At 40.0% G+C, this 18399-nt stretch overlaps 1 protein-coding gene across 5 annotated transcripts in view; it reads right to left on the bottom strand.

Moving 5' to 3' along the window:
- The window catches only part of PLPPR5 (phospholipid phosphatase related 5), a 124458-nt gene that overhangs the window by 74921 nt on the left and 31138 nt on the right, over positions 1-18399 (bottom strand). For all 5 annotated transcript variants that reach the window (XM_065927696.1, XM_065927707.1, XM_065927704.1 and 2 more), the window contains exon 2: positions 4635-4767. In XM_065927696.1, the coding sequence (XP_065783768.1) occupies positions 4635-4767 (133 nt within the window). The remainder of the gene's footprint in view (positions 1-4634; positions 4768-18399) is intronic.

The following is an 18399-nucleotide window of genomic DNA, read 5'->3' as shown; positions in this document are numbered from 1 at the left end:
CAAAACTATTTTCTAAATTTTCTAAATAATTGGCCACTAATGCCAAAACTTATCTCTCTATTTAGGTAAGAAAGGCAAAACAGATTCTTTGGCATCATTGTCCAACTTACAGCTACAATCTATAAAGATGTGGTATCAATGTAAAGAAATCTATTCTTTTATAATTTTTGATAATAAAATTCATCAAGGACATTTTAAAACTATACCAAAATACTACTTCCCAAACAGCTGGTTCATTAAAAAGACATACAATTCTATTATGATAATTAGATGGTTTTTTCTTTGTCACATATTTCTGGATTGTTTGTTTCCTAAGGCTTTACATAATTATTGATGTGTTGCAAATCAGCAGGAAAAAATATTTTTCCAGGATTAGATACATGACTATCCTTTTCATTTTCAAAGCATTATATAAGATTATAAAAGGTTCTAACACCCAAACCCGCACACAGCAAAACTCCATGTGTATATAAACCACAATGAAACAAAGACCTTAGTTCTTTATTGGAAATGTTTACAAGGAAGAGCTTTCTTTCCATCTTACCAGCATTCCATGAGTCATACAAGTAAATGTTATTAAAATCAGAAATTTGGCAGAGGCAGAGAAAAAGAAGACAATAAAGCTCAATAAAATGTTATTGTATACACCCTCACCTTTCAAATCCCATGGCCTAGCATGGGAACCTAAATGACAAGTGTTCATCTCTCTTCTCTTGAAATCTAGGCTAAGATGTACTCATTGTATTTAACCAAACCATTCTTTTTATCTGGTATAATAAGTTTTCCTGTCTAGAGAGGAATATTTGATAAGGATATGGAAGTGTCTCTTGATACTTATAAAGCTCCCAAATGTGCTTTGGAATTAAAATAGTGCATCAGGCCCAAGTCCAATATTGAAGTTGACTACAGAGATACTTATTAAAGTGAGATCCCATGAAGTGTATCCTCCAGATACATTGGCGTGTGACCTGCAGAATAAAGTCACTAAAAAAGAATGATGTCCTATTCTATAGTAATGCTTTTCTTACAAGCTTCCCTTTTATTATAGTAAACTAAAAACATTCAAATCATGATAAACAAGGAAACAAGGAACAAAGCAACTACTTCTAAATACCTTATAAATCACATAAGTAAGAAACATGCACAGGCTTAAATGCACACTTTATGCCATCCAGGCAGAGCTTGTTTTATTGAGCTTCACTTTATTGAACTTCATGAAGAGTACTTTTTTTTTTTTTTTTTTTTTACAAATGGGAGGTTTGTGGCAACCCTGTGTTGAGCAAGTCTACTGACACTATTTTTCCAATAACATTTGCTCACTCTGAGTGTCTCTGTCACATTTTAGCAATTCTCCCAATATTTCAAAGTTTTTCATTATGATTTATTTGTTATTGGTGATCTATGATCAATTATCTTTAATGTTACTATGGTAGTTCTTTGGGTGCAAGACATACTGTACCCATAAAAGGCAGTAAACTTGATAAATGTGTGTGTTCTGACGGCTTTACCAACTACTCATTCCCCTATATTTCTCTCCCTCTCCTCCAGCCTCCCTACTCTCTAAGGCACAACATTACTGAAGCTATGTCAATTAAAAATCCTACAATAGCCTCTAAATATACAAGTGAAAGGAAGAGTCACACATCTCATCCTTAATCAAAAGCTAGAAAGGATGAAGCTCCATGAGAAAGGCAAGTCGAAAGCTGAGATAGGCTGAAAGCTAGGTCTCTTGTGCCATTTAGCAAAGTCATGAATGCAAAGAAAAAGCTCTTTAAGGAAATTAAAAGTGCTACGCCAGTGAACACACAAATGATAAGAAAGTGGAACAGCCTTATTGCTGACTTGAAGCAAGTTGTAGTAGTCTGGATGGTTCCAATCAACCACAGTACTCCTTTAAGACAAAGCCTAACCCACAGCAAGGTCCTAACCCTCTGCAATTCTACAGAAGCTGAAAGAGGTGAGTAAGCTGTAGAAGAAAAGCTTGAATTGAAGCTAGCAGAGGATGATTCATGAGGTTTAAGGAAAGAAGTCATCTCCATGGAAGGAAAGTACAGGGCAAAGCCTCAAGTGCTGATACAGAAGCTGCAGCATTATTCAGATGACCTAGCTAAGATCATTAATGAAGCTATCTACTTTAAATGACAGAGTTTCAATGTAGAAAAAACAGCCTTCTATTGGAAGAAGATGCCACCAAGCACTTTCAGATCTAGAAAGAAGAAAATGCCTGGCTTTAAAGCTTCAAAAGACAGGCTGACTCTCTTCTTTGGAGCTAAGGCAGCTGGTGAATTTAAGGTGAAACCAATGGTCACTTACTATTCTGAAAAGCCTAGGGCCCTAAAGAGTTAGGCTAAATATACTTGGCCTGTGCTCTGTAAATGGAACTACAAAGTCTGGATAACAGATTATCTGTTTATAACATGGTTTACTAAATATTTTAGGCCCATTGTTAAAACCCACTGCTTAGAAAAAATATTCAAGTTTATTACTGCTCACTGACAATGCACCTGGTCACCCAAGAGCTCCGATGGAGATGTACAATGAGATTAATATTGTTTTCATGCCTCCCAACACAACATTCATTCTGCAGATCATAGATCAAGGAGGACTTTTGATTTTCAAATCTTACTGTTGCAGGGAAAAGCCAATTCTGATTCCATGTTGGATCTGTTTTTTTAATTTTAATCTTTCACTTTTCATTGCTTTTTTACTATATCACTCATAATGGTCTGTCTCCAGGAACCCTGTCCCTCTGCCTTTGTTAGAGACAGTCTGACCCAGCCCACCTGTGAATGGCTGCACAGAAGAAGAAATTAACATATCCCCTATTTTGCAAGATAAACACCTTTTTACTTTACTTCCTCACCTACTTTCCTTTTCTGTTCTATAAAAGAAGCTGGCATGCAGACTCCAATAAGATGGTCATTTTGAGATGTTAGTCTGCCATCTTCTTGATCAGCCAGCTTTCCAAATAAAGTCATATTCCTTGCCTCAACACTGGTTTCTTGATTAATTGGCCTATTGTACAGTAAGCAGAGTGAGCTTGGATTCAGTAACATTATTATTTAAGAAGTACATTTCATAAATTTGTAGCTGCCATAGATAGGGATTCCTCTAATGGTTCTGGACAAAGAGAATTTAAAACCTTCTGGAAAGGACTCACTATTCTGGATATCATTAAGAACATTCATGATTAATAGGCAGAGGTTAAAATATTAGCATAAACAGGAGTTTGAAAGAAATTGACTCCAACCCTCATGGATGATTTTGAGGGGTTCAAGAACTAAGTGGAGGAAGTAACTGCAGATGTGGTGGAAATAACAAAAGAATTAGAAGTGGAGTCTGAAGATTTGACTGAATCACTGCAATCTCATGATAAAACTTGAATGGGTGAGGATTTGCTTCTCACAGATGAGCAAAGAAAGTGGTTTCTTGAGATTGGAATCTACTCCTAGTGAAGATGCTGTGACGATTGTTGAGATGACAACAAAGGATTTGAAATACTACATAAAGCACCAGCAGGTCTTGAGAGAACTGACTGTAACTTCAAAAGAAGTTCTACCATGGGTAAAATGCTATCAAACAGCATTGCATGATACAAAGAAATCATTACAGAAAGGAAGAGTCAATCACTATGGCTAACTTCGTTATTATCCTATTTTAAGAAATTGCCACAGCCACCCCAACCTTCAGATTCTACCAATATGATCGGTTGAGGCAAGACTCTCCACCAGCAAAAAGATTACAACTCATTAAATGTTCCAATGATGATTAGCATTTTTTAGCCATTTTTAATTTTAAAAGTATTTTTAATTAAAGTATGTATTTTTTCAGACATAATGTTATTGCATACTTAACAGACTAAAATATAGTATAAATATAACTTCTAAATGCACTGGGAAACCAAAAAAGTCATGTAACTCACTTGATTGTGATATTCACTTTACTGTAGTGGTCTAGAACTGAGTTCAAATATCTTGCAAGGTATGCCTGCATATTCTTTAGAAATATGGGTGCAAATGAATAAAAAAATTTTACTTAAGTAGGCATAATATAATTTAACAGAATTTAGGAAGGTTCAGTTTCATCAAAAACACTTCAGTTCTGAGTATATTATTGCTTATTTTGTTATTAAATGATTCTCATACAAAGATTAAATGGGTCAAGAATACAGTTTTGTTGGTATTACAAAAAAAAAAAGTAACAACTGAGAAGTAGTTCATGGAGTGCTACTTATTATAATTAACCAATATGGCATTTCTTTTATTTGTTCAGCTATTCTTTTTTGTCTTTTGTGATATTCAGTAATCAACCTAGATCATCATTTCTACCTAAGCATTGTTTCTGAAATTTAACAAACACTAAACCATTTCTTTTATTTACATAATTTTTAGTTTCTTTTAGAATACTAAATATCCAAGTGTGGTGGGATTTTTTTTCCCTTAAAATAATGTGGAAATGACACCATGAAATGGAGTTTTGCAGAAAAGGAGAGAAAATAATATGAAGTGTTTATTTTAAAACCAAATTGACACATTTCAAAGAAAATATAACCTAATATTTGCAAACATTTTAAAGGTTAGCTTATACATAAACATTATTTCAGAAACAATAAAAACAATTCAATGAACACATACCAAGAAATCGTACAGTTCTCCTCACCAGTGGGTTTATATAGCAACAGTCTCCAGTTAAAATAGTTTTCTCCTGGTTTTCAAAATCCCTTGTGGCCAGTTGTAGGCAAAACACAGCAGTTTCTCCAACTATTATCTTGCAAGGAAATAAAAGATTAAAGAATATTAGAATTTAACCAGTATAAATGCAGAATATCTCTACTTTTAAAAAATGAATAAAAAGGAGTTCTTTTGAGTGGTAACAATCTCAATATAAAGCTGAGTCATATTTGATTGACCAAACCTTTTTATTTATAACCTTCGCCCATATATATAAAACTCATATTTCTCTCAATTCAAAAATGTATGAAATTAATATGGTATGGGATGGGGGGTAGGGTGGGATGGAGGTCCAAAAGGGAAAGAATATATGTATACATATAACTGATTCACTTCGTTGTACGACAGAAACTGACACAATATTATAAAGCAACTATACCCCAATTAAAAAACATGACCCAGCAAGGTACTGGAGCAAGTGTCATGTATCATAATAATAATGATGAGGAAATGAGAGCTTGAGGTTAAACAATCTGCTGCCCATAAGGCCAATCACAAGCCAGACAGAAATTTCTGACTCAGTCCTCGATCTTTTGACTCTATTTAATACCATGAACAACCACACTAGAAATAAGATTATGAGAAAAGAAACCAGAGCCAATAGCATGTCTCCTAATTTGTCATTGTTTAGGTTACTTTTTAGGTCATCTTACCAAGGTTAAATATAGGACTATATGGGGACTCCCTGACACCCACTGGAGAAGTGATTTTGGGGTCTTTGTGAAAAGCAGTATCTATGATTACAAGATATTCAAAATTCTAAGTGGGAGGTAGACAAGGAGATCACAGGAGATCAAGTGTTTGACTTAATTTTATCCCAATATGTATCCCAATATCTGTATGCAACAGATCATGAGGTATCTCTGAATTTTTATCCTTCCTTCTGTCTCCTTTTCTTCTCCTATATTTCTTCTTACAAGTATGTGAGGGTTCAAGGTTTACCCAGAAGACTGAATGAATCTTGAGCTGAATGAATTTAAATGAATCTAGTCTTGTCTGTCTGGTGAGGCACAAGTGAATTAGGAAAGGCTAGATTCAAAAGCTTTCCAAATCCTGAAGTTTTTAACTTTGGCAAGATAGAGCAGGTTTGTGATAAAACAGTTCATTCAGCCTAAACAGGCACAAGAGATATTTTTTACAGGTTCGTCAGCTGCCACCAGGGCCCTAGGAGACACTGACAAATAGACAAGCTGAGTGTATGACACCTTCTTATCTCCTGTTCTGAATCACTCTTTCATGGCCTACCTTCTTCTCTGCTTCTCCTTGAAAGTTCTCCTTTCTGAGTTTTCAGTCTCAACTTTTTCCAAGTCTGCTTTGTCCAGAATGTTTCAAATTCTAACATTCTATCATCCACTCCAGATAATCAGCTGACTGGTGCCCTGATTCTGCCCTCTGAGCCTCCTCTTCTCCAGGGCAGGTATCACGGTGTCTCCACCGACAGGCTGGCTCCATCCCTCAGTACACTGAGCCCCGAGTTCCGTCCGTTAACAGGCCCTAGACTGTAGCAGACACCCAAGAATTCTGAGAGTATGAATTAATTCATCCTCAATAGATCAGAGGTCTTCGTCTGCCTCTGACTTTTACTTGATTCCCAATAACCAACATTTTCTGCCTTCCTCCTGCAGTGAAGGCTCTACCTTACACCCTAGTTCCTGTAACCAGGTTCTGTGTGCTTAGTTTCTGACTTGTTTACCCATTTATAGTTACCAGACTAAAAGCTGCCTTGTTCAAGCTACTCTTCCGAGTTTTCCTAATGATAACATCTTGCTTGTCTGTATCTCTGCACATTGTGCTTTTCTGAGTTTTCTGTTTAGTCTTGAGCATACCTGACAAACACTGTCAAGGTCGATATTATTTGGCTACCACGAAGAGTGTGTGTGGGTGAATTGTTCAGTAGTGTCTGACTCTTTGTGACTCTGCGGACTGTATATCCCACCAGGCTCCTCTGTCCATGAGATTTCCCAGGCAAGAATACTGGAGTGGTTGCCACACCCTTCTCCAGGGGATCTTCCTAAACCAGGGACTGAACCCAGGTCTCCTGCATTGCAGGCAGACTCTTTACCACCTGAACCACTAAAAGAATCCCACTCAAACTGGATTAAGAAGAATAGGGAATTCAAGGTTGGCGGGTTATCTCAGAACCTAGTGTTGTAAGGCACAGGATTAGGTCCAGGGTTGGAAATGTCTCAGGAGTCCAGGCAACCATTCTCTGTCTCATTCTTGTCTGGAGTCACGCTCTCACCTCAATTCTCTGAACATCTGACTCATTCTCGTCTTTCTGCAATCTGCATCTCCTGCTTCTTAGGGTACATGAGTGTCCCAGCAGGCTCCAAGAACTCTGTGTTCAACATGTCAGCTCAGTTCAAGGAAAATTCAACTAATTAGATTTACTGAACCCAGAGTCAAAATTCCTGGAAGGTTCAGCTTGAGACAGGTGTCTCTTCTAGTCCAATTAATCAAGGTTAAGAAGGTGTGATATGGTGTATGAAAACTGCCTTGTGGGTAGAAAGGTTAGTTTTCAAAGAGTTGCAGTGATGTCTACTTCAAATTCCCATCCATTACATCTTTCTGGACCTCCTTCCTGCTAGCTCTTGTCTAGACTAGCAATTTCCATCATGTTCTCTGGATACTGTGTTTTGTTTGCATACCTGGACTTTACCTAATCAAATGCATGTGCCTAGGCCCTAGTGTCTGCTTTTCTTTAGGGGGTATTTTTGCTCTAATTCTCCCTCCCTCACTGTGATATCTATGGGACTCCTCAACAAAATCATTTTCTTAACTGCCCCCATCTCAACTTCCTAAGTCAAAACTCCCACTGCTGCAACTCTCAGATAAATTCAAGTAATGAAAATAACACAATTCTTATTATGATGAATACCTAGGTGCCTCTGAGTTAAGGACACTGCACTGATCTTTAAAGAAGGGTTTATAATCCAGTCGGGTGGACGCATAATGAAACTCTGGTGGGAGGCTGCACATGCTGAGTTTTGACTGGTGTGGACAAGAAGTGCCAGCAGAACATTTAGGAAGTGTCACTGAGTCACTGAAGGCATCTATGGTGGCCATGAAATGTGTGCCCCTAGGATCTCTGCTCTGGGAGGTTTTCGGTCTGATGGTCCCAGGTGTCACTCCTTTGGAATAATTACTGAGTCACAGGCTTCCCAGATGGTTCAGTGGGTAAAGAATCAGCCGGCAATGCAGGAGGCTTGCAGGAAATGCAGGTTTGATCCCTGGGTCAGGAAGATCCCTGGAGGAGGGCCACGGCTGTATTCTTGTCTGGAGGAGCTAATGGACAGAGGAGCCTGGCAGAGTACAGTCCATAGGGTTGCAGAGAGTTGGACACAACGGAAGTGACAGAGCATGCCTGTGACTGAGTCACTGCCTGCGGGCTCTCCTAACAATGGCTAGCACAGTGGGGGGATTCAGGTGGGTCTCTTCCTCTGGGATGTGGCATAAAGATGCCCCACAATTCTGGTCAAAGTTTTCTTGGAATTGCACTGTACTCGGAGGTGCCTCCTACTCCATTCTTCTTCCTTCCCTCTCTCCTTCACATGAGTCAGATCTTCCTCATAATCTGAAGGCTCTCCTTGCCTTCTTGGGCTTACCACCCTCCAACTTTTATCTTTTACAAATGTTTCCCTTGATAAATCTCTTATAGATTTAGTCACATTTGGTACCTGCTTCTAGGAGAACTGGTGGCTCAGATGGTAAAGAATCTGCCTACAATGCAGGAGACTCAGGTTCAGTCCCTGGATCAAGAAGATCCCCTGGAGAAGAAACAGCAACCCACTCCAGTGTCTTTGCCTGGAGAATTCCATGGACAGAAAAGCCTGGTGGGCTATAGTCAATGGGGTCACAAAGAGTCAGACACAACTCACAACTAACACTTTCACTTTTTTCCCCTAGGGGAACCTAAATTAACATAACATAAAAGAAAATAGGGGGTGATCCTTACTACACTTCAAGTAGGAATAAGTATTAGACAGATAGAGAAAATTTTGATGCAAGCCCTACAGAGAAGGCAGTATTAGAACAGGAAAGGAGATAGTATTTCTCCCAGTAGCTCTCAACTTGACCTGAACATAGGCTAAGGTGGATTGAGTTTGCCTTGGAGGTAGAGGCTCTGGTCAGTGACCTGCAGACCTAAATTCTATGTTCCTTGATTTTTATTTTGATTCTTTTTCTCTTCGCCTGTCAGAAGCCCACTCTAGAGGACTTCATTTCTCCTAAGGCTTTACCAACCCCTGCTACTGAATATTTCTCTCTCCCTTGGGCTCCAGATGCAAATCTCCACTTATTACACAGTAAAACCACTTATTACATAGCAAAATCTCTGCATGCTCAGATTGGCATGCTGAAGCGCTCCAAGCCTTGCCATCTGAAACGAAATTCCTGGCTCCCACCCTAAACCTCCTGTCACCTCGGACATACAGGCTGAAATTCTCATCTTTACCCCGACACTAAAACCTTCATTTCCTTCCTTTGCCTCTATCAACTGTTAAATTATATCAGCTTCCCTGGTGGCTCACTCCAGTAAAGAATCCACCTGCAATGGAGGAGACTGCCTGCAATGCAGGAGAGTCATTTCTTCCTCATCATTTCTTTCCTGCATTAAGGCATCAGCAGAACTCACCTCTGTGCTTTCATTTTCCCTGCTCAAATTGTGTGCAATCCAGATCCTCGATTTACAATTTCCAGTGTGTCTTCATAGGCAAGGGAATAATAGGAGCTGTGGTAACAGACTATTTACAGATTAACCTAAACCCATCTTTTTCAGCTTCTCTTACAAACCTCCAGACACGCTATGTTCTAGTCACAGCTAAACATTTTCATTCTCAAACATACCAGGCATTCCCATATATTCTGGCTTTTACACTTGGGCAATGGTAGGCAGTTCTGTTCTTAAGACATGATTTACATATTGCCTACTCTGCTGCAGCTCTATTCCTGGGACAAGCCATCCCTCCCTCTTTGCATTCCAATAGCACTTTGTACATTTATTATGGTACTTTACACATGCTTTTATAAGTATCAGCAACATCTGTCTCCTCCACTTAATTGAGAGATTCTCTGAGACAAGGATTGTATAATGTTTTCTTTATACTTTCATATTAAAGCACGGTGACTGGTAATGAATATGAATGGCTGCTAGAATGAATGAAATTTACCTCAGCCTGCCCTTAGAGATAAGGACACCGATCCAGAGAGAAATAAAGAAATTAATCAGGTCTATTCCTGGCACAGCCAAAATTTGAATCCAAGTTTAGAGCTATTTTGACCACAGCCTCTATCTAGGACCGTGTAAGCCTTTCCTCTCATTTTTCCAGGTTTAGCCAGATCACCTCTGCTCCACTCTGACACTCCTCAAGACTCACGTCACACCCTGGAGTTCCATCGTATTTCTACAGTTTTAAGGGAAACTTGCTGGGGCACAGAGCACCTTTACAGCTCCTGGGGTCTCCAGGTATAAGAGAACTGAGTATAGAAAGACTTCCCTGATCCTTTTGACGCACATTCCAACCTTCCAACAAAGACCAAAAGAGCTTCACACCATCCTTTCTAACCCTGCCATTATTATTATTTTTTTGAGGTTCTGTTTTCAGAGAAATTTCTTCATATTCCTACTGCATGCTTTTGGTTCCTATATGTAACTGAAGACCTGGTAGTTTGGTCATTTCACCACCACTGTCAAGAGAAATTCTTAATTAGGAGTCACCGCCTGCCATTTTCATTAGATTCCCAAATAAGCTCTTGGTGAAAGATCCTAACTGGCTGTTTTCTCTCCTGGGAGTGGGAGACAGGAAAAATGAGAGGATGAAGACACAGAAGCAAGAGATGGAGATGCTAAAAGCTTTGTCACTCCATCCTTTGTCGTTTTCCTTGATAAAATTCCCTTTCTCTGTGAACTTATAAATGAAAGCTGTTTCCAGAGAGAGCTGAGGGGACGAACAGTGTTACCCGAGCACGGACCCTCCTCCTGCCTGCCACAGGCGGCAGCTGGCTACAGAGAGTGAGAAAGGAGCAGAACATTGGGAAGGACATCAGTGGCCTGGGGGGAAAATCAACTGATTTCCTGAGGGCCAGCAGTTCACAGCAGGCATTCCTTCCCCACCTCAGCAAAGATTCTCATTCACTGGGAAATAATAGAAAAAGGAAAAAAGACTCTAATGGTAGAGGGAAGTGTAGGCTGGCACAGTAAGAACACAGCAGGAAACCCTCAGTTCATTTCTTGCATCTGTTTTCCAGCTCCCCTCATGCGGACCCACTCACCTCATCTCACCACCAGCCCTCTTCTGCCAAGAGAGGTGAAGGCCCCTGCTCCCCCAGTTCTATCGGAAACCCTCAAGCAATGTCCGTGGAAGTTCACTCAAGATCCAGGACGATATATCCAGAATGTGACAAGACGCCCACCGAGGGCTAGGGAGCTGGTACTGAAGGGCTGTCACTACCTCACAGGGCTGCGTGTGAGCAACTGTTCCCTGAGTCACAGTTCCCTCCCCACTGCAAGCGGACAGTCTGCGTCCTTGGAGGAAACAGTTGTGCTCCTGAACCTCTCCCACCCTGAAAATGGAAGCCCTACAGTCCACTGAACAACCAAAATGGAGTGCTGTGTGCTAAGTACTATGTCCTAGATACTGTGATACATCATCCTCCAACTGAGCCATCCGTCATGCTTTACCAAACTCAGTGTTGACATCATGAAGCTCTGTGAACCCTATCCTGCTTATCAAGCTGTACCTATACACCACCTCCCCTTCCTAAATGACCCATCCATGTCTCCATCTCATCTTTGAGGACAGATCTGGTGCCCGGTTCTGTTTTTATCTTCTACTCTGTTCACCAGTGAGTAAAGTGCCCCAGCTGGCTGATGAATAGCAAGCTACAAAAATGCAACTGTGAATCATAAATCACTAAGTATAAATATCTGTTATGAGCACACCCTGCCCTCATACCTCAACTCCCAAAGGGTGACCCTCTGGGAGCTGTTATTTCTTAATGACAAACTGAACCAGGTTTTTTCTTATGACACCACAGTCAAACTGCAAACAGCTTCATGTTTTCATTTATAAAAAATCCAATGAGAAATTCCTCTCCCCTTCAACTGGTGGCCACTCAAACATGCCCATGCTTCATCAGCTTGAGATGAGTACAAGAAACATATTTCAGATGTACTGCAGCAGCAGAAATCAAGCAATCAGTGTGACGGTACTTGGCATGTGTCTCACACACTTCAGATATATGTCAAATAATACCTGAAAAGCAACCTGAATTCATAAAATTTTAGTAATGGCACACAGTTAAATTTTAAAATGTAGGAGGGGACCAGGTTTATATGTAGGTTCCTATCAAACACATCCATTCTTGGTTATTATAAAGACATACATATAGAGAGTGAGCTCATTTCCCATCAAGCCAAGGAAAATTCTAAGCTATACTAGGATATATGTGTTTCTATCAAACACATGCATTCTTGGTTATTATAAAGACATACATATAGAGAGTGAGCTCATTTCCCATCTAGCCAAGGAAAATTCTAAGCTATACTAGGAGGTAAAAAGCTATATTGGGTACTATCTTATTAACTTTGTATCATGATATAGAGAAATAGGTTTCTCCCATGTATATATGGATTTCATACTTGCTAAGTAAGACAGTTGCTAACTTCTTGGAACAGTTTCCAAGTAAAACTGAGGTTCAGAGAGAGGAGAATAAATTGAACTAAAAAAATAATATTTGGCTTCCCTGGTGGCTCAGATGGTAAAGAATCTGCCTGCAGTGCAGGAGACCTGGGTTCAATCCCTGGGTCCGGAAGATCCCCTGGAGAAGGGAATGTCTACCCACCCCAGTATTCTTGCCAGGAGAATCCCATATCTCATAGATAGAGAAGCCTGGTGGGCTATGGTCCCTCGGGTCATCAAACATGACTAAGTGACTAACACTTTCCCTTTCCCAAAGAAGTAACAGTAGTACGATCCCTCCTAGCATTTAAGAAACTATGGCTGTCTTGCTATAACCTGTATGTATGTCAGAATTTGACCACCAAAAACTTGTGTTCTCAATTCCATAGCATAAAGTAGCTACTTGGCCTGGACCAACCTTCCCTGCACACCTGCCTCCAATTGACTCATACCAAGGGATGAGTGACTTATGACAGTTTCAGACCTAAAAGGCAGCAAACCAGGTGTCTTCCTCCATGTTCTCTCCCTCTATCTGCTGACCAGAAGCAGACATTTCTGGGTCCAGCAGTTGTTGGTGCCACAAAGTGGAAGGAGGCCAGGTCCCCGGGGGTAGCAGGCCTGCACTGGACTACCACGTAAGTGGATGATAACTCTAGTGTACGAAGTCGCTGAAATGTGGGACTAGTCACTGAAATGTGATAGCGGCTAGAACTTGCCAATTTACCTGTTTTCACAAAAAAGGGTTAGGTCTCAGGCTCAGAGTGTTCTGCAGAAAAAAATGGTCTAGAATAAAAACAAAAAACATTGATTTTTCACTGTATTTTATGGTTACCTTCTATATCAAGTGATGCTGGTATTCCATTTATAGTAATATGTTTTCTTTTATAATAATGTTGGTAAAGTAGATTGCTTTGAAGAAGAAATCAATGATAGTTGAGGTGATATGCTGCCATGATAGAAATCATGAAGGTGAGACCCTGAGAGGCAATTCTGGGAAACTTTTAGTAATAGCTAATATAAAGCTCAGATAAAGCAAAGGAAACAAGATGAAAATGCAACCTATGGAATGGGAGAAAATACATACAAATCATGTACCCAATAAGGAGTTAGTAACAATATGGGAGACCTGGGTTTGATCCCTGGGTTGGGAAAATTCTCTGGAGAAGGGAAAGGCTACCCACTCCAGTATTCTGACCTGGAGAATCCCATGGGGTTGCAAAGAGTCAGACATGATTGAATGACTTTCACTAATACTAATACAAAATCAAAACATATAAGAACTCACACATCTCAACAGCAACAACAAAAACCAACCCAATCAAAAGTGTATGAAGGAATCAAATAGGTAGTTTTCCAAAAAAGATATACAAAAGACTAACAGGTACATGAAAAGGTGCCCAACATCACTAAGCAACAGGGAATGCAAAGCAAAACCATAGTAAGATATCACCTCACACTTGTCAGAATGGCTGTCATCAAAAAACGTAAGAGATGACGAGTGCTGGCAAGGTATCGAGAAAAGGCAACCTTTGTACATTGCTGGTCTGTGGATCAGAAGGGAGCTGGTACAACTACCACAGAAAACCATACAGAGGCTTCTCAAAAAATGAAAAACAGAACTACCATGTAATCCAGCAATCCCACATCTGAGGGGTATTTATCTAAAGGAAGTGAAGTCAGAATACTGCACTCTTAACATTCATTGTGACATTTCATTTCAAAGTATCTAAGATGCGGAAACAACCTAAGTGTTCATTTACAGATGAATGGATAATAAAGATGTTGCATACACATGTAATGGGATACTGTTCACCATAAGAAAGAAGGAAATCCCATAGTCTGTGATAACATGAAGGAACCTTAAGGGCATTATGCTAAGTGAAATAAATCAGATAGGGAAAGATAAGTATTGCATGGGATCACTTACACATGGAATCTTTAAAAAAAAAAAAAGAAAGAAACAGTCAAATTCATGGAAACAGAAAGTAGAACAGTGGTTTGAATCCCAGGGACTGGGAAGTTGGGGAAATGCAGATATACTTGTCAAAGGGCACAAACTTTTTGTTATAAGATTAACATCTTCTGGGGGTTTAATGTATAGCATGGTGATTACAGCTAAAAATACTGTATTATTTTGCTAGAACAGTAGATCTTAAACATTCTCACCACACACACAAAAATGGCAATCATGTGATGGGACAGAGGCGTTAGTTAATGCTATGGTGGTAATCGTTTTGCAATATAAAAGGTATCAAATTAACACACTGGTACCTGAAACTTATACAATGTTATATGTCAATTATATCTCTATAAAGTTGAGGAAAAAGCTTTTAAAAAACTTACATGACATGTACTATTTTTTAGGGACCATCCTCAGTATTTTGGAAAATTTGTTGTTGTTGTTCAGTCGTAAAGTTACGTCCAGCTTTTTGCCATCCCATGGACTGCAGCACGCCAAGCTTCCCTGTGCACTATATAGGAGTTTGCTCAAACTCATGTCCATTGAGCTGGTGAAATTTAATATTTAAAACAATCCTATGAGATAGGTATTGTTATTGAAATCTAGCTGCAGATGAGGAATATCAAGCAGAGATAAAGTGCCTACAGTTGGGTACAGGGTGAGGAACCAACATCTCAACCCACGGCAATCCACCTCCTGAGACCATGCTCTTAACCTTTACATGTTACTAGCAGCAGTTAAGATGTGGGTGTGTGGCAACCGGGAAGCCTTAATACCCTGGGAAAGGACAGTTTTAGCACAACAGTGGGTCAAAGGCAGCTTAGATTGAAGGATATGAAGCGAAGAACTAGATTTATTCCTGAGAATTAAGGTTTGTAGTCTTTAAAAAGGAGACTCCTGTTCAAATGCAGATGACAGGGGACAGGAAAGCAACCAATGGATGGGGCAATCATATTGAACCATTTTTTAGTTGGGAAACTAGATGAAAGGGATCTGCTTTTTTGACAGTGCTCTATGGACAGAGATTCTCAGATGTGGTCCCCACAGCAGCAGCATCTGCAGCACCTGGGAACTGGGTGAAAATGCTGCTTGGATTCCATCCCAATTCTAATGACTCAGTAACTCTGGGCAAGGGTTCAGACCATTAGCATTTCAATAAGCCCTCAAGCTCTCTCAGGTCTTCCCTGGTGGCTCAGCGGGAAAGAATCAGTCTGTCAATGCATGAGACATGGTTCCATTCCTGGGTTGGGAAGACCCCCTGGAGAAGGGCATGAAAACCCACTCCAGCATTCTTGCCTGGAGAATCCCATGGACAGAGGAACCTGGCAGGCTACAGTCCATAGGGTCGCAAAGAGTCAGACACAACTGAAGTGACTTAGCAAGCAAGCAAGGGAATGTGGGATGCCTGGAAGAGCATAACAGAGCAGTTTGATAAGTTGGAATAGTGTGAAAGTCCAGACACTAAGCCTGGGGTGCATACGTGTGTGCAATGGGGGACAGGGACAGGGACAGAGGTGGAGCAGCGTGAGGACACAGAGAAAGGAAAAATGGTCTACCTCACAACAAGACGCGGACTTACATGCTATGCTCATTCTTTTTATTCTTTCTAATAATTCAGTTCAGTTCAGTCACTCAGGCGTGTCCGACTCTTTGTGACCCCATGAATCACAGCATACCAGGCCTCCCTGTCCATCACCAACTCCCAGAGTTTACTCAAACTCATGTTCATCAAGTCGGTGATGCCATCCAGTCATCTGATCCTCTGTCATCCCCTTCTCGGGTCCTGCCCCCAATCCCTCCCAGCATCAGGGTCTTTTCAAATGAGTCAACTCTTCACATGAGGTGGCTAAAGTACTGGAGTTTCAGCTTCAGCATCAGTCCTTCCAATGAACACCCAGGACTGATCTCCTTTAGGATGAACTGGTTGGATCTCCTTGCAGTCCAAGGGACTCTCAAGAGTCAAGATTGCAAAAAAAGAAACATTAAAGAAAACTTCTTTCCTAGTTGAAATAAAAGCTAATTAAACTTTACATGCTATCCATACTTTGCTCAACCGTTCATATAAATGTAGGAGACAAAGCTATGAGAAAAATGAATCATAAGAGCACTGTAATAAAATTCATTCTGTATACTTGTGTTTTTTTTTTTAATTTTTTAACATACAAGGTCAGATTCTGTATGTTCACAAATCTGTAAGCCAGTACTGTTATAATGCACCTGTCATTCCTCAAAAGAGCTAGTTCATCATCAATAAAATAAAAGCTACATCATTCAGTTGTGTCCCACTCTTTGTGACTCCTGGACTATACTGTCCATGGAATTCTCTACACCACAGTACAGGAGAGGGTAGGCTTTCCCGTCTCCAGGGGATATTTCCAATTCCTAAGGTAAATTCCCAGGGTAAATAAAAAATCCCAGGCGGATTCTTTACCAGCTGAGCCACAAGGGAAGTCCTAATAAAAACTAGTATACAGGTTATTAGCTTGCTTTCACGGTGAAGGCAATGGCACCCCACTCCAGTACTCTTGCCTGGAAAATCCCATGGATGGAGGAGCCTGGTAGGTTGCAGTCCATGGGGTCGCAAAGAGTCAGACTTGACTGAGCGACTTCACTTTCACTTTTCACTTTTATGCATTGGAGAAGGAAATGGCAACCCACTTCAGTGTTCTTGCCTGGAGAATCCCAGGGATGGGGTCGCACAGAGTCAGACACCACTGAAGTGACTTAGCAGTAGCAGCAGCAGCTTGCTTTCAAGCTCTTCTAAAGTACATGTTTGAATGAATTTCCCCTCTTCTTATCAATAATAAAAAAGCAACATGAGAAAATTTAAATAGTCTTTGGGACTTGAAGATAATAAAGTTTTTAGAAATGAGCCTTTGAAGCACAAGCAAAGATTAAATGTCCCTATGTCAGTGCTTCTAAAACTAAGTTCAACAGGATGTTAAATAGTTTTTTAAGAAGGGTTGTGGGGAGACTCTTAGGTGAAAAAAAATCAGCTAAAAACTCTAACCCCTCCTGGAGAGTCACAATGTATATTAGCACATCAAGATTCATAATTCCCAGCTGCCCCAGAATGGTATTATTCTACTGTCTTCATTTCACAGATGAGGACACTAAGGTGTAGAGAGACTACCTGCTTATCTAAGGGCATTCAGGTAAGAAGTGAGGAAGCCAGGACTCACTCAACCCCATGCGGTCCAGTTCTGGCATTCAAGTTGACACTGTACTGTTTTTTTTATTTTGTTCTAATTTAGGAAGCAAAGTCTGGCAGTTAAAGCTTTCTTGTCTGAACTTTCTGCATTTAAAGGTGCAACTTCCTCCCAATTAGCTTTCCTGCATGACCCAAAGCATGATAATCTGTTAAGGAAAACTTAACTTTTCTGCCCAGTGTTCCCCAACTTTCTCTAATCTTAGCAATCTATCTTCTAGGTAGAGATTGTATCCCAGAAACATTAGACAAAGTAAGTAAAAGCAAAATCTTCTTCCTTATTTTTTTAAGAAGAGAAAAATTCACATTTAGGAAGGATTAACTATATAGCTATGTATGATAACTGCATAAAAGAATTAGGGCTCTTTAGAAAGAAAAAGTAAAGCTGAGACATACTAATGTTATAAAGTGATGACGAACTCATTCACCACTCCCCTAACATTAGGTAGAGAATGTCTAAAACAAAAGAGATCAAGTATTAATTCACACAATGAGAGAGAAAAACACTACTTTGAAAAATGACACAGGTGGGAAATAAAGAGGCATTTAAGAAGAGCTTTGAGATGTTTTTGTGAGCAGAAAGCAGTCAGGGAAGTAAAGCGGGATTTACCTGACCTTTCCAATCAATGGCTAAGAAAGAATGACATTTCTTCTCTACAGTACAGAAGAATTATACTTTTCCTCACAGGACTTCTTGGAGTGTCTACTGGCTATTGAATCCAGGGGGAATTATCCCGGGTCCTGAAATATTATATTACTGTCTTATGTGAAAAGTAGAAGTGTCAGTCACTAAATTGTGCTGGACTCTGCAACCTCATGTAC

This window comes from Muntiacus reevesi, chromosome 1 (genome assembly GCF_963930625.1).
Source record: "Muntiacus reevesi chromosome 1, mMunRee1.1, whole genome shotgun sequence".
Taxonomy (NCBI): Eukaryota; Metazoa; Chordata; class Mammalia; order Artiodactyla; family Cervidae; genus Muntiacus; species Muntiacus reevesi.
This window is presented reverse-complemented; position numbering and strand designations above follow the sequence as displayed.